At 44.7% G+C, this 17221-nt stretch overlaps 1 protein-coding gene across 3 annotated transcripts in view; it reads right to left on the bottom strand.

The window, feature by feature from the left end:
* ccdc57 (coiled-coil domain containing 57) overlaps positions 1-17221 on the bottom strand; it is a 159136-nt gene that overhangs the window by 42790 nt on the left and 99125 nt on the right. For all 3 annotated transcript variants that reach the window (XM_070857664.1, XM_070857663.1, XM_070857665.1), the window contains 3 exons: positions 6059-6296; positions 3372-3554; positions 1822-1922 (listed from right to left, as the gene is read on the bottom strand). In XM_070857664.1, coding sequence (XP_070713765.1) covers positions 1822-1922; positions 3372-3554; positions 6059-6296 — 522 coding nt within the window. The remainder of the gene's footprint in view (positions 1-1821; positions 1923-3371; positions 3555-6058; positions 6297-17221) is intronic.

The following is a 17221-nucleotide window of genomic DNA, read 5'->3' as shown; positions in this document are numbered from 1 at the left end:
GGTTTCCGCCCCCAAACAGGGTGTGGGGCAATCTCAGCCCCAGAGACATTGGGGCTGAAATTGCCTTCTGACCGAAAGGGGGTCATCCATGGGGTAGAGAGTAGAGTGAAATTCAGCTCTTTGTATAGTTTTTTTTTTATTCCGGGCGGTGAAGGCAGGTTGCGGCGGGGCGGAAGTCCGTGGGGAGCGGGGTGGATGTTGGCATGTGTCATCAGCGCCGCGCTGATGTCAGTGCGACGCAGACGTCCTGCATCGCGCTGACGCGTAGCAACATCCCTCCCCTTCAGTTAAAGGGGATGGCCGCTGTGAACTTTGCAGCCACGTTAGTGGCACCCATTGGACCACCAGGGGGTGCCGGGCTGACTGCTAGCGGCCCGGCTGAATCCGTGACCTCTGAGTCGGCCGACAATTAAAATAAAATGGCGGCTGCAGCAGTGGGCCCTCCTCTTTAAGGGCCGACTCAGAGGTCACGGATTCAGCCGGGCCGCTAGCAGTCCTGCAGGGGAAAGCTGTCGGGGGCACTGAGCGACCGCCGATCCACTCCCATGGGACAATTTTCCTCGGGACAATTTCCCATGCTGGGCGGAAAGGGGTCACCACCGGTTAGTAAGGGGTCGACGAGGCAGAAACACCGGCAGGCAGGAACCCGCCTCTTCGACCCCTTACTGACCGGCGGCGACCCCTTTCCGCCCTGCATGGGAAATTGCCGCGCGGAAAATTGCCTCGCGGGAGTGGATCAACGGCCAAAAAAATGAGGGCAATGTCACGATTGTCAGCGACTCTGCGCCGACCAAGCGGTGAGTGCTTTCTGCTCTGTCGGTAACAGCTCTTTAAAAAAGGTGCAATTTTGGCCCCTTTGATTTCCTGTCACAAAAGATAGCAAGCATCTGTGATCAAGACAAATGATTTTGTAGGAAGCGATATCAGGAATAGTTAACTTATTAACATAGGGAACTATCATAACATCGATATATTTCAAACCAATAATTCAAATATATATGGAGTAAGCTTAACCAACTGGTGTCAACCTTGGCTTAGTGGTAGCTCTCACCACGAAGTCAGAAGGTTGTGAGTTCAAGACCCACTCAAGAGAATGAAGCACATAATCTAGGATGTGAATCAGTATTATAATGAGGGAGCAGATGAGATTTTAAACCAAGGTCCCTTCCACCCTTTCAGGTGGACATTCTCCTGGTGTCATGGGCAACATTTATTCTTCAACCAACATCACTAAAAATAGATTATCTGATCATTTATCTCATTGCTAATTCTGGGACCTAGCCGTGTACAAATTGGATGTTGCATTTCCCACATTACAACAGTGATTACACAACAAATTTACTTAATTGACTGCGAAGCACTTTGGAATATCCTTGGGTCATGAAAGGCACTATATAAGTGCAAGTTCTTTCTTCCTTTTCTTTAATAGTAAATGACTGTATAGATTTTCACTGGAAGCACTTAAAAGTTATGTTAAAAGAATGTTATGAAGGGGTATAGTCAACATTAAGTATTCTCTTCTTTCAGTTATTCAGTAATTTCGATAACCTCCTATTTGATTACAGAAATCTATTTCTTAAGTTCCCCTTCCTATAACCTTGTGAAGATGCAAAGGGTTTGGAACTGGCTGAATGAATTGGCTTCGACAACACACAGTTAAACTCAGCAAGACTGGGCATCCTTTTCATTCCTGCCAGTGATTCAGAGTGGCGAGTAATTTTAAAACCATGGGCTGGCAGATGGAGAGATTTGTGCATTTGTTTGAAGATAGATTCATTGTATGCTTCCATATGAATTATCAAGCTGTTTGCAGAACATTACCTGCTGTGTGAGTTGTGTTACCATCGAATCTAAATGCACAATCCTGGCTTCATGCTTCTTTGCAGTAGCAGCTGTTGAGACCTTTTCAGCACGAAGGCCACCTAATAGTAAGGAAAGGAAGTGATAGATGAATAAAACACTCTGCAGTACAGAAAGAAATATTACAATGTTTTTAAGGCACATTTAACACAATCAAAGTTGTGTTCTGATATCTTAGTAAAAGGTTATGGCTTCAAGTTCCACATTGGAGAATTTGAGCTCATATCATTATGAATACGCCAATAAGGGCCGTATGAATGTGGAATGCCATTCCGTAGAAAGCCATAAATTCAAAATCAATTGAGGTGTTTTAAAAAGAGTTAGATTCTTTCTTTATAAGTAAGGGTTTTAAGTGTATGAAGAAAGGGCAAATAATTTGGATAATAGTGATAGTGGTAATAATGATAAAAACAATTTGTGATAATGAATTAAGAGTGTCACACAACATCATTATGGACTCAATTTTCCCCAAGACGGTTTTTGGCATACTTGAAGAGTTACATCCATTTTTTTTGGGCCCAACTACGTCAAAAAAAATGATCCAACTTTCCCCGTTTGAATTGTTTATTTTGGCGCCGTCTAAGCCTGTCCTTTAGCTTTGGGAGTGGAGCCAAAGATCTATGCTAAAAACATCAGGCTGCCAGGGTAACGAGAGACACACTGCGGGCTGAGGCTGGAAAGTGAAACATACAACACATTCTGACCAGCTCTCAGCAACCTGCACAAGCACCTTACCCATTACACCCTCATTCCAGCATTAAGTTATTAACGTGTTTATGCCACAAGTCGATCCCCCCCCTGCTGCACCCCCCCCCCCCCACCCCCACTCCCGGTGCTGCTCCTAACCCTGGCCGAAAGGCCCCCCGGTGCCGGTTACCGCTGTTAGCCCTGGCCGAAGGGCCTCCCCCTCCTGATCCTGGTTACCGCTCCTAACCCTGGCCAAAAGGCCTCCCCCCCACCTCCTCCTCACTCTGCTGCTGCTGTCTGGGCCGTGGAACTGCATCTGCTGCGCTGAATTTTTTTATCTGCGCCGATTTTCTTAACTGCCCAGAAGGTTTTTCCCGAACAGTCACACGCACTATTGTAAGAAAAATTGGAGTAAATCGGAGCTGGCCAAACTTGCTTAAATGGTCATAATTGGCGCGGGTGGCAGGTTACGCCCCCAATGACGCAAAAAAAAAACTAACATAAAAAAATCGTAACTAATTGAGTTACACTGGTACACAATCTTTGGGGAAACTTGGGTATTTTAATTTAAGCCAAAAAAAGTGGCGCATGCCAAAATAACGGTGCAGATACTGGGGAAAATTGAGCCCAAAGTGCTGGCTTAACTATGGTTTTCCTTTAAAAGGATCAGTACCAATACACTAAATAAGGCTGCTGGAAAATGGATATATATTGTGTGCCAGTGGATTAGAGGGTCTTTGTCACTAATGAAATTTTAAAAATTGTATCATCTATGATTCTATATGTTCCAAAAAACAGTTTTTCCCATAATATAGCATTCTCACCAATAGTCTCATTCAAAGTACGGATGTGGTTCTGGAGGTAAGCATTGTCTGCAGTAACATGGAGGCCTGGAAGGGGAGCCTTGATCTTATTGGAAGCTTTTGAAATGTCCTCGAGTTGTTCTTCCAACTTTCTGCATTTCTGTTTCAGTTCATACACCTCGCCTTCCAAAGATTTAACATACTCTGCAAATGTACAGAAACAATATTGCACTAATTTCAATCTGAAATACATTGGAACTTTTCTTTCAAAAGAATATTGCATCAGTTTGTTCACATTGATGTACATTCGGGGCAAAAGTAGAAAATTTACCTCAACAAGGTGCTGTTGGTTGAGAGAACATGGAGCGAGCTAGTACATGAGATGTAAGTGGATACGATTCCTGACACAATCTGAGATTTTAGGCAACTCCTCTATCCAATCTATTGACCCAGAAATCGCAGCCTCCCCGGGTCCATATGGAGTTTCTATGGACCCGGCAAGGCATTGCAAAAGCCGGTTTTCGGCGCGCAATGCGCATGCGCTGAAAACCGGCTTTTCCAATCTGTCAAGTTTCTGGCTTGACAGCTCTCCCGCATCTCAGGAGTGAGGACATTCCCACGGCAGAGACTGGGCTATTTGCCCATCTCTTGCCCTGCGAATGTCCTTAAAACTCTTGCACCTGGTGAAAAAGCAGGCGCATAACCTACTTTTACCAGCGTAAGAGTTTAAAAACATATCAAAAACATTAAAATAAAATTTAAAACTACATATTTATGTTAACAACCCTGCCCACTCAGGTAATTTTATTTTAAACCGTAATTAAAACTTTTTTTTTTTAAATCGGCAAATATTTTTTTTTCAAAAACATTTCTATCATCTTTAATTTCTATAGTGTATTTATATGAGATGTCTTTTTAATATTTTATGTAGTGTTTGGGTGTTTTTCTAATTCATAGTAATAGGAGTTTCTGACTTACGAAACTCCTATTATTATGGATGAGAATGTACTATACCTAATTGACTGCCCAGAGCCATGTGACTCCAGCTCCAGGCCTGCGCACATCCCAACGTGCACGCGCTGCGACACGCAGTCAGGAGAGGACTCCGGACCGGGATCTCGCGTGAGCGCAGCAGCTTCAAGCAAGTGCGCTTTTTTCCAAAATCCAGTCGAACGCCCGCGGGAAGGAGAAATCGGGATTTCTGGGCCATTATGTGTAACAGAATTCTACTCTAACTGCTATCAAATCCATTTTGATTTTATTAAGTGGAACAGTAAAATCAGACCGAGATAGGAAATTATCTTGAACCACAATGAATGACTTATAGTGAAAAGCCGCTAAAATCACATCATCCAGACTGGCTGAATTTGTGGACCAAAGAAATGCAAGGGTTTCAGGGCTTCATATCACCTCTCCAGCCCCCACCCCCACCCCAACACACTGTACTGGGCATCGGTCTGTACCAACCGACTTCCCATTCACTGCACTGAGCATCGGTCTGTACCAACCGAGTCCCCATTCACTGCGCTGGGTATCAGTCTATACCTTAAAAGTTTAATATAAAGCAATTTGTGATATTATGTGTATGTGATCCGTTCATTACACAGAAATACCTTCACTGAAACAATATGTTACTGTTGGGACAGGAACAGGCATTGCAACATGATACTGTGATACTGTCTTCAAATTTTAATTGCACTTCAATTGAATTGTTGAAAGGGCTATGTGGTCACAGGGCTAGAAATGTAAAAGCTCCATGACGATAAAAAGGGTACTCGATGTGGAAGTCTTTCGAATATAAAATTCTTCCTCTTTCATGTCTCAGCCATAACTTTTATAAAAATACAAATGTGAAGATTAATCCTTCTTACCAAAACCATTTCACATCCCAGAAAGACAACAATTCAGTGGAACAATTAACAAGTTTAGCTGATGTCTATCAATGACTAACAAATAGGAGATTTATAATCCTCTTTAGTTGAGTTGTTAGGATGTGAGAATTGCAGTGGGAGATGGAGTTTGAATTTACATTGTTCTGAACCTCAGTGGGTAAATATACTGCAAGGTGCGCAACTGAGCTGTGCGTATTAAAAAAAAAAATTCAATCCCTGATCATGGAACGTTACTGATCACGACTGATTTGTGGACTTCTCAAACTGGAAAGCTGCCAAATAGGCCATTTAATCTAGCTGTTTGGGGCAGCAGGAAATCAGGCCTCTTCCAATGTCACAGGATAGTGAGGATTGGATGATTTTTCCTTCCTTGCCCAGAGGAGCTTGAGGAAACTTGTAGTGCTCTTGCTACCAGTCTGGTTGAACAACAACAACTTGCTATATAGCACCTTTAATGCAGTAAAATGTCCCAATGCACTTCACAGGAGCGTTATCAAACAAGGAGAGGTTTAGGGAGGGAATTCTACAGCTTAGGGGCTCGGCAGCTGAAGACAATGGTAGAGCGATTAAAATCGGGCCCATTTAACTGTGCTCAGTTGAGATCATTTAAATCAGCACAGACCAAGAATAAAATTGGGTTCTTCTGATCTGTACTGCTCAGTTATACACTGCTTTATAAACTGAGTATTTGAGAAAGAAGAAAGACTTGGATTTATATAGCACCTTTCATGACCACCGGACGTCTCAAAGCGCTTTACAGCCAATTTGAGGAAGCTATGAAGAATTTCTTTGTATGTTTGCATGTTTAAGGTTTACCTGGAGTATATGGGGTTATAACATCTTTAGATGTCTCTTTGGGGCTCTTGAATGATCCTATGTCGTCAAATGATTTGTCTCTGCTTTGGTTGGCAGGTATTTGCTCACTCAGCATCTCCATCTCTTTCCTCATTTGGGCAATAACTGTACGCAGGTTTAAGTTCTGCTCCTGGAGCTTCTGAATAACATCTGAAGGGAATTCTGCATTATCCTGACCTCCTGTCTCAAGCATTGCAGCCTGTCAGGATGAAGACAAAATGTGGTAATTGTACAAATTAGGTAAACCAAGAAAGACAAACAGATCAAAATCCTCATGTAAAGAAATGCATATATCAGAGGCAGAAGTAGCCCCCTTGTGAACTGACTAAAGTGGCAGCTGGCAAAGAGCGGCTGCAACAGTCTTTGCAATTCATGAGCAATCTCAGCAAATGCAAAAGTATGCTGCAACATTGTATGAATATATTTTAAAGATGCAACGCAGCACGCCTACCACAGTTGTGAATGATGCAAAGTGCACACATGGTACAGATAAACACTCAGACCATCTGCAGTCATTCTGACTGGGCTGGAGAAAGAAAAAGAAGAAATATTGAATGCTAAAGAGGCAAAAGACTGAGGGGGAAAAAGGAGAGACTGGAATTCACAACACTGAAAGGCTAAAGAAAAAAAGACTTAGCAGTAAGAGAAGCAAAGTAATACTTTTGTGCAATTGAGTAATTTTTTCTGTATCTTTTTCCTTCTGTGCTATGCATCTCCTCTTTTGAGAGGACAGGCTGGAAACCTTTAGGCAGGCCGGCACTGATATTGCTCAATCGCCAGCCACAAGATTATTCAGGAGTTGTTTGGGGTGACTAAATTTTTGCAGCATTCTAGAACGCTATTCCCGAAACGGTATCGAACCATCCACACATAAAACACTGTGAAGATGTAATTTCGATTACCATTCCTTCTGGTATTTTGTGGTACATCATTAGCAAATGCAAAAGTATGCTGCAACATTATGTGAATATCTTTTAAAGATGCAACGCAGCATAGCCTACCACAGTTGTGAATGATGCAAAGTGCACTCATGGTACAGATAAACAATCAGATATATGTATGTTTATTATGAATCATTGTGCTATGTTAACTAAAATTAAGTTTCTGTAGAAATTGAAATACATGGAAATTAAAAAGAGTTTGTGCTTGCAAAGGAAGAATATGGATTGCAGCTGCAACAGCTTCCATGAGATTGAAAATAATGAACTGTTGAAAAGTAAGCAAAAGACTTTGAGAATGGTTAAAAATAAGGCAAGGAACAACCATAAAATAGTTTTATTGGGCCTAAAATTAGCCAGGAGTCGCTCCATTTTTTTTGAAGCAATTTGATTTTTCTGGAGTATCTTAAAAATCCCCATTTTGCACATTCAATTTGCGCCCGTGTAAGTGAGTTAGTAGGATTTTTTTTAGTTTAGTTTAGTTTTTTTCAAAAGGGGGCATTTACCAGCCACCTACACCAGTTTTGGCCATTTAAGCCACTTTGGACAGCTAATAGTTGCTCCAAACTAACTTAGGCCAGCGTATGTGGCCACTTGTGGCAGCACAGAAAATCCTTGCGGAGAGTTAAGAAATCAGCGCGGGTAGCCAGAGATAGGGGCGGAAAGGGAAGCGGAGAGGACCTTACAAAGCACAACAACATTCAAGAAGCATAAAAACCATCAAGAAGAAATAAAAAATAAAACTTAAGTCCTACCTTCCTAACTCGGGCCCGGGAAGTCAATGGGCCAGCCGGTGTGAGAGGCCACTCGGCTGGGGATAGGTGCGGGCGGGACGACCGGGCGGGAGAGCACAGAGAACTGACTCTCTCTCTGACTGACTCTCTCTGACTATTCCAGCGATCTGACTCTCTCTCTCTGACTATTCCAGCAGCCATTCCAGGGATCTGGCTCTCTTTGACTATTCCAGCAGCCAGCCCGGCGGCGTTGTGAGGTCACTCGGCTGGGGATAGGAGCGGGACACAGCGGGTCCCACACTGCAGCACGGCTAGGGGCAGGAGCTACTGCTCATGTGCGAAATCTCCAGTGCGCATGCGTTGAGCTGCCGGACTGTTTTTCGCGCAGGGCCCTAGCTCCGCTAATGGACAGACCACGCTGCGCCAAGCAATGGGAGAGGCCACAGAGCGGCCAGAATCCGGGGAGATCTTTTCGGCGCCGTTTTCACCCTAGGAAGTCAGCGCATCTCCGGTGAGTGCACCAAAAAAACGGGTGGGACAAATTTGCGCCCATTAATCCCCCCACATTTTTTTAAATCTTTACCTATTTAACTAGCAAAACTCAAACAAGCAGCCTTTTAGAAATTAATGAGGTAACTGCATTGTTTCAGTGTCTTCCACTTCAATTAATTATAAATGTTTTACTCATTTACCTATGATTTGAATTCTTGAGGTGACATGAATAGCAACCCTTATTCAGATACCATAGCTGAGATGTTCCACAGGGCTAGAAGTGTGGCAGACAGGATTTTTCTTCCCTTGTAGAAGGAATTAGGTTCATATAGAATCATACCTTAAACAAGGCAAGATGAGTCAGGCACACGAAACAAAAGCAAGATACTGCGGATGCTGGAAATCTGAAATAAAAACAATGCTGCCTGACCTGTTACGTATTTCCAGCATCTTCTGTTTTTATTTATTGTACTAAGCAAGTTTCTCACTTACAATGTTGTTGTTGCAATGATCTCTCTCTCATGCTGTGTTAAAATACTTAAATGGCTTATCATCAATGCCTAGGTGGTACGTGGAGCGCTTTGCATCCCTAGCCTCGACCTATTAAGTGTTCCCCTCACTGTCAACTCCACAAAAGCCTTTATGTAACTGCTTGTCGTATGTGCCTGTCATCACACTTTTTATCAGCTGCATGCAGACATCTGTGTTTTACTGCACATCATGGCCAATGACAGTAATTTGGGCCTTTTGTGTAGTTTGGCTCAGTTGATAGTACTCTTGCCTCTGAGTCACAAGCCTACTCATGAATTTGAGCACACAATCTAGACTAATGTTTCAATGATGTACTGTGGGGATTGTGTGCAGGTGTACATTAACATACAAAATAAAGAAAAACGGCATTGCTATCTCTCCTGCAGTTTCTTGTTTGAATCCCTCTAGTCAGCTTTCTGTCCCTTCCCACAGCACCAAAATGATCCTAAGCAAAGTCATGAATGATATTTTCTGTGACTGTGGCACACTATCTTTCCTCATCCTTTTTGACTTCCCTGCAATCTTCATCCACTGGAATATTAATTAGCAGACCACAACATTGCAAGCCACCTAGCAGGACTGTACAAGAGTACTGTCCCAGATTGATGTGGGAATCTGAAGTGTGTCTTCAGAATCGTTATGGTTCGGGGCCCAGAAGGGGTAGAGGGCCCAGGGGCTGCACGGGCCAGTCCACACTGCGATATGTGTGAGCACTAGGTCTGTGCAGCAGAGCTAGTCTCCAGTCGTCTTAGTTAATCCTTGCTACTGGACCAAGTCCTAGCTCTGTCAAGCCCGTGTGGTGACTGGTGTGCAACGGCCACCACATGTTAAAAAAATCCATGCACAGGCATCTTCCACCCTTCAATATGTAGTTCGGGACCTGGAATATTAGGTCCTTCATTGAAACACCTGTGAACTCATCCTTTTTGGCGTGGAAGCAAGTCATCCTCGATATGAGGGACCGCCTATGATGGGAGTCCCTGGCCAAAGACCGCCCTAAGTGGAGGAAGTGCATCCGGGAGGGCGCTGAGCACCTCGAGTCTCATCGCCGAGAGCATGCAGAAATCAAGCGCAGGCAGTAGAAAGAGCGTGCGGCAAACCTGTCCCACCCTCCCTTACCCTCAACGACTATCTGTCCCACCTGTGACAGAGACTGTGGTTCTCGTATTGGACTGTTCAGCCACCCAAGGACTCATATTAAGAGTGGAAGCAAGTCTTCCTCGATTCCGAGGGACTGCCTATGATGATGATGGTCTACTCAATGACAAGTCGGGTGGCATCAATGGGCACCCAAGAGTGCTCAGGTTCCAAACCAGTGTCATTAGGCACTGAGGCAGAGGGTAGCCTTAGTCACTAATCAGCCATCCAGAAACCTGCCTTTGGCTTATGAATAGCGCTGACATTAGGGACTGTTTTAAAACAAAGGAATAACAGTAGCTGCCTGAATAGTTTGCATTCACATGCATAATGAGGTGCTTTGCATTACACACCAGCTGTGCATTGGGAGAATATACTGTTTCCTGCTCAGAAAACAGCTTTTTCAAAATGGGGAAAGAATGGTTTTGTGGGTCTTGTCAATGGCAGCTGTCTGTAAAAAAAGAAATGAATTGGACAGCTCACACAAGCAAGACTTGCTTGTCGCAGTAGTGGAAGCTGATTGACTGAAATTGTAAACGACCCCTGAGGCTGCCTTGCCTGAAAATCGCAAGGTATAGAAAGAAGTGCCCCAGTGACTTTGACATGGTAATGCTGAGTTTCTGGTGTAGGTGTGCACCAGATCCGGGGTAAGCAAGTGGCGGATGCCCCCAATGGTGCCTGATCAGCTTGTCCTCCCCGAGTTTCTCCTCCTCATTCTACAGTTCGTCCTCTTCAAAGCACAAGTATAGTGGAATCCCTAATGGAAAACCATAGGCTTTATGCCTAAAATAATCTCCCCAGCAACTGAGGCAATGCTGACTATTGGTAAACTGGAGAGAGTAAAATCCCCAAATATGCTTGAAATATTTTTAGCAGCAAAGTTTAAACAAGTAAACTATCCAAATAAGAAAAACTTTGGCAACATTTCTGGCTCTCTAACACTACCGAGCAACCAGCAATGCTTCTTTTTTTACAGGCTTTGATTGTTTGAGGCAAATCAAAGGCAGTAGGGGAGGGTAAGCCAATGTGGACTAGTATATTATTTAAATCTGATTTCCATGCAGCAGGTAGGATTTTAGAGGGCACAATCCTGGCACAGGAATATCAAAAAGGGATTTTTTTTGAACTGGCAGGGGACCGTGACCATTCTTGTCCAATTTTCCTCCACCATCCATCCCGAATCTGCCACAAAATGGGCAATAAAATGCAGTAAAATCTGGGTCTACTTCCACCCCAATCAAGTTCAGATAACTCTCTCCACCAGAGGGCATAATCATTCCATGTACTTAAAAGTACAGGGCACATAACTCCAGCATTTAATTTTCAAAATCTGACAATCTGCCACACAATTTTGTTTTTAGGTGTACATTTCCTTCTTCACTAATTTTCTCTTCTCCTGTCCTAAACACACCGACTCCTTGGTGATTTACAGTTCCACGAGCAGCAGGAATTATCCTGGTAACTTGTTCAAGTGGTCACTATTCACGTGTGATCCTTGACTGTGAGTGTTGGCAGGCTATGTGACTGAAAGCGCGCATGAAAGAAACTGCGACATTCTCCGGCTCCTCGGGGCTCGATCTCTGCTTGGCGCGGCGCGCTCTTCACAGCGGGGGGGGGGGGGCGGAGCCAAATACTCGCACCGATTCTGTCAGCAGTGGGGGGACGGGTCTAATTTAAATGAGCCAACGTCATGCCGGCAACCCTGCGTGTGCGCGTTGGAGCGTGTGCGCACGCGCAGTGTCAAACAAACATTGGCACTCGGCCATTTTTAAAGGGACTGGAGAAAAAGTGAAGATTTATCTCTTGGACCCCTGGAAAGGCTTGTAATTTAATTTTTGTGATATTTTTGTGTGTGAGGGAGTGCTTTTAGCAGCACTGTTGAATAAATCACCTGCTGAAATCAATGAGTTCAGCTTTTCACTGCTAAACTTGCAGAACCGGTGCTGCATTGGTGCATGCAACTTAAGGACTGCGTGTTTGGAGAAATAAGAGTGCCAATTCAACTTTGGAATGGATCAATGTCCACCAAGAACAAAGAATTTCTTGTCAAAGTAATTGAGCAGAGATGGCAGGAGCTAGATATAGAGGTCGCATAAAAGTGCCACCAAAAGAAATGAAGAAACGCTGGAACCAAGTTGCAGAAGATTACTGCGCAGTGGTGCATACCAGGAGATCTGGAAGCCAGTGTAAAAAGAAATGGCACGACCTTGGTCAAGTAGTTAGTGTAAGTAATATTTTCCATTTTTTATTTAATCGTAATTGTAACCTGGCTATCTGTTTGTCCCACCTTGCAAACTGACACACTCTGTAAAAAGTTATATTTTACTCTTTGCAGAAGAAATTGGCCCACAACAAAAGGGAGGCAACTCGGACAGGAGGAGGCATGCCCAATCTGCATCCACTGACATCCTTGGAACAAAGGGTAGCTGCTATGATGAGTCGTACATGGAGAAAAGCAATCAGTACAGCACAAGCTGGGCCCACAAGCGAGGAAGAGGATAAGTCCTGAAAATGCATCATGGCCCTTTAAATCAACCTGCTGCCTAACCTGCTATGTGTGAGAGTACTCATGCCACCCATCCGGCCCCCTCCCTTGCTGTTAAACATTTGACTGTTCTGATGTATTTTGCAGAACATGATGATGATGATGATGACGATGTTGCTGCTGCCAACCCTGAGGATCCTGAGGATACAGAACAAGAACCAGTACAACCAGCTACGGACAGTCAGTGCACTACTGTCCGAGCCTGCGCTTCCCTCTCGCATAGGTTCTGGTTCCACCTTCTATGGTTTTGATTCCAACGCTGCGGGTCCCAGTGCTGCTGCTGATATCATGGAGCAGTTTACACCCATTCGTCCAACATCCCAGCCCATGGCTCGCACTCGAGTGCTGTCGTCTGGAACACCGAGCGCCCCACTATCCCAGCCCGAGCCTCTCTCTCTAGTACTGCCGTCTGCAACACAGAGCATCCCACCGTTCCAGCCCGAGCCTCTCCCTCTAGTTCTGCCATCTGCAACACAGAGCATCCCACCGTTCCAGCCCGAGCCTCTCCCTCCAGTTCTGCCGTCTGGAACACAGAGCGTCCCACAGTCCCAGCCTGCGCCTCCCTGTGTAGTGGTGCCGCTTGCAACACCGAGCGTCCCACCGTCTGTGCCCGCGCCTCCCACGAGGCAGACCCAGGCAGAGGAGAAGGAGATTGGAGACACGCTCTACTGAGATGCAGTGTGCAACAGATGCGACTCAGGTTGTGGCATTGGGTATGGAGACCAATGAGCTTACCCGATCATTCATCGGTGGCGTCAGTGCAGTGGGTGAAGAGTTGACGGTCCTGACGGGAGAAATAGCAGTAATGACACGGGAACTTAGGGAGGGAATGTCCGAGGGAGTGCAATCGATGGCACAGGCCATCAGTGAGGGCATGCAAGTGTCGGCACAGGCCGTCAGTGAGGGCCTGGTTGAGGTAGCTGCTGCAATAAGGGCACACAGCCCAGCCAATCAAATGACACCCCCATGAAGAAGTGAACATTCACTGAGATATGGATGAAACATGGTTGCAGCCTTTCTTTGCTGCTTTTGTTCTTGTTCTTGATGTAGCTGTAGTAACGTTTTTCAAATTGAAATTGTTTTGTAAGTTTTGTAACTTTACAACATATAAGTGATCTCAGGGTTTTCAAGTGATCTTATAGTGTAAATGCTCTCACATTCTGTAACTTATTTAATTTTGCATCTAAAAAGTGATCTTGAAGTGTAAGTGATCTTAGAGTGTAAAATTTTTCACATAGAAATTGTTTTGTAACTTTACAAGTTTATAAGTGATCTTCAAGTTTTTAAAGTGATCTTCAAGCGTCATATTAAAAAGTATAGTTTGATACAATAAATATTTTATTACAGTGATGTTAACTTTTCAATAAAATATTTTTTCATTAAAACTGTTTCATGTTCCATTAACACAACACAACGTAGGAACAACTGCAAAGAATAAACATGTCCATGCACAAACGTGATCGCAGAGCCCTCAGGCATCAGTAGTTGAAGCGTTCACGGATGAGCTGCTGGCGCAAGGCTCGAGCAATCGTTAAAGGGGCACGATAAACGGCCCTCTTCCGACCTCGTGCTCTGGCATCAGGCACTTGCATGCTTTCCTGCTCATCATTATCATCCACATCCTGCTCTTCCGTAATACTATTATCATGCACTGGACCCTCTAGTAGGTCTTCTGGTTCCACTACTAGCTCCTGCTGCCTCATGATGGCTAAGTTATGAAGCATGCAGCACACAACAGTGAAGTGACCGACAATCTGAGGAGAGTATAGCAACTGTCCTCCGGAATGGTCCAGGCATCGGAATCGCTGTTTCAATATGCCAATGGTCCTCTCAATGATGCTGCGCATCGCAATGTGCGCCATGTTGTATTGACGGTCAGCTTCTGTCCGTGTCACGCGTAGGGGCGTCATGAGCCAGGAGGTCAGGCCGTACCCTTTCTCTCCCAGTAGCCAGCTCTGCCCTTCTGGCTGCTGGTGAAACAGGTCAGATATAACGCTGTCACGTAGGATGAACGCATCGTGGGTGCTGCCAGGGTATCTCGCATCGACTGACATGATGCGCTGCTTGTCGTCACACACGAGCTGCACATTGATAGAGTGGAAATCTTTCCTATTTTGGTACTGCTCAGAATCCTCCACAGGTGCTCGCAAGGCTATGTGGGTACAATCAATGCAGCCCTGTACCTTTGGGAAGCCGGCAATCCTGAAGAAGCCCACAGCCCTCTCATGGATCGCTTGTGCGGTCATTGGGAAATTGATGAAGTTATTCCTTCGCGCATACAGTGCAGCCGTGACCTTGTAAATGCACGCATGTATTGCACGTTGAGAGATGGCACACACATCTCCAGTTGTAGCCTGAAACGATCCAGAGGCATAGAAAGAAAGCGCAGCTGTTACCTTTACTGCAACAGACAGGGCAATTGGCGTTCTGCTTCTGGGCTGCAAATCTGCTCTCACCATATCACAGATCTCAGTGACAACTTCTCTGCGAAAACGCAGCCTTTTCACACAATCAGCCTCGCTCATGTCCAGGTACGAGCGCCTGGTTCGATATTGTCGACGTGGGTAAGGTCTACTGCCCATCAACCTACGGGCTATGACGTTCCTGGTGCGGTGAGCTCTAATCAATTCTCTCCTATGCAGTGAATTGATGGCGAACCATTGAATAATACGTGGTGTTTGACAATGCAGCACCCATTCTGCAAATTTAAGTATAAAACTGTCGATGTGGCTGCCTCTCCCTGTCCAAATGGCCTCAGTCCCCCTCACAGCTCGAAGGCTGCTGCTGTATCTTCGGCTGCCGGCGAGCCACTGACGCCGCCCCTAAAGCGTGGCCGAATGGCCTCAAGCACCTTAAAGAGCTGCGTCGGTCTGGTGTTGATTCTTCGGCTGCCGGCCAGCCGCTGACGCCGCTGCTATCCCATGGCCTAATGGCCTCACGCCCGTCCGGTGTTGATTCTTCGCGGCCAGCCATTAAGAGAATGACGGCCTGCCTGAAGCACCGCAGCTCAGCTCGAAGGCTGCTTGCTGCCGCTGTTGGGGCTGCCGTCGAGACACTGACGCCACACCCCTGCCTGTCTCCAACATGAAAGGCCTGCCTGAAGCACAGCAGCTCGAAGGCTGCTGCTGTTTCACACAGGTAGGAACATGGTTTATTTAATCTGTTCTTTGCTTATAAATTTTTATTCAGGTTGGATTTATTTGTATAATATTTGTATAAGTATAACTAAGGATTGATTGTAGAATTGAATGACTTTCCTTCCCCTCCCCCCCCCTCGTTCCCTACGCCTGATTTGTAGCCTACGCCTGATTTTCTAAAGTATAGACAAGGTTTTTTCGAACGTACAAAAATCTTCACTTACTCCATTCTAAGTTAGTTTGAAGTAAGTTTTCACTGCCTAAACTTTGAAAACAGGCGTAAGTGGCCGGACACGCCCCCTTTTGAAAAAAAAATTCTGTTCCAAAGTGAAATTGTTCTAACTGACTAGAACTGGAGCAAACTAAATGGCGAGAATTCAAATTTCTAAGATATTCCGTTCTAAACCAGTTGCTCCAAAAAAACAGGAGCAACTCAGGCCGAAACTTGGCCCCATAGTCTGCTACACTGAATTCAAAGTTTCCTAACTCAGTCACTTCATTTGAGTTGTTGCATAATTTAATTTATTTTCACAACTAAATTATCACTTTAATGTGTTGCTTAATTCGAATTATTGATTCGATCAGATTTTTCTCAATGCAACAACTTTGAATTATCAGGGGTGGACAATCCGCACATTTCCACCAGGGGTCATCATTGAATAGAGAAATCAATTAACTCAGTACTGAATGGGGTTCAGAACTAGGGACTTTGCTGATCAATATGATCTGTCTAAATTGAGTTTATCTTCTCTATGTGCTCCTGATTTATCATGTTCCTTGCACCATCCAATTATACTCTGTAGTTTCTCCTCTTCATGGTATTTGAATATGTTATTGCAACCCAATTTTATGCTCTCTAACCACACTGTTCGACTGCCTTCAGCCTAGTTTCTGGCCCACTCTTAACAATGAGATTGCCCTAGTCAAAGTCACTACTGGCATTCTGTGTCCTCCACCTCCATGACACTACCTGGTTCCATGACCTGTTCCAACAAAATCACCTCATCTTTTCCATAGTTTCTCCTCTGAAGCTCATGAGGTCAGTTATGATTTGCTCCAATTTTGCCTCCTACAATTTCTTATCTATATGCTGCCCCTTTTCCACAACCATGGGGTCAGCTTGCACATGAAGGCCAATGACAGTCAGCTTTACCCTCCATTCCATGGCCTGCATGCTGGACCTGCAACTTAATAGCAAAACTAAAATCATCAATTTCATTTCCGCCCAGCAATTCTACACCGCAGGTGCCAATTCCACATGCCGCTCCAACTGCTCTCTCAGATTCAACTGACAGCTGCACAACACTGATGTCCTGCTCAACCCAGGGCTGAGCTTCAAATCCCACACCTGGTCCTCTGTCATGAACTTATTTTCACCTCAACAACATGGCCCATCAATGCTGCATTCCTACACAAACTCTAATATCTGCAAAATTACACAGCTCGCACCCTGTCCCACACAAAGTCCTACAAAGCTATCTTGAGGACCTCCACTAGTCCCCAATTACCCAAAATACCAATTTCAAAATCTTCTTCTTCATCTTCAAATCCCTCCAAAGCCACATTTTACTTTATCTGTACAATCTTCTTCAGTCCTACATCCAATAATA

This window comes from Pristiophorus japonicus, chromosome 16 (assembly GCF_044704955.1).
Source record: "Pristiophorus japonicus isolate sPriJap1 chromosome 16, sPriJap1.hap1, whole genome shotgun sequence".
Taxonomy (NCBI): Eukaryota; Metazoa; Chordata; class Chondrichthyes; family Pristiophoridae; genus Pristiophorus; species Pristiophorus japonicus.
The sequence above is the reverse complement of the archived record's forward strand: the minus strand, read 5'-3'. Positions and strand labels throughout refer to the sequence as shown.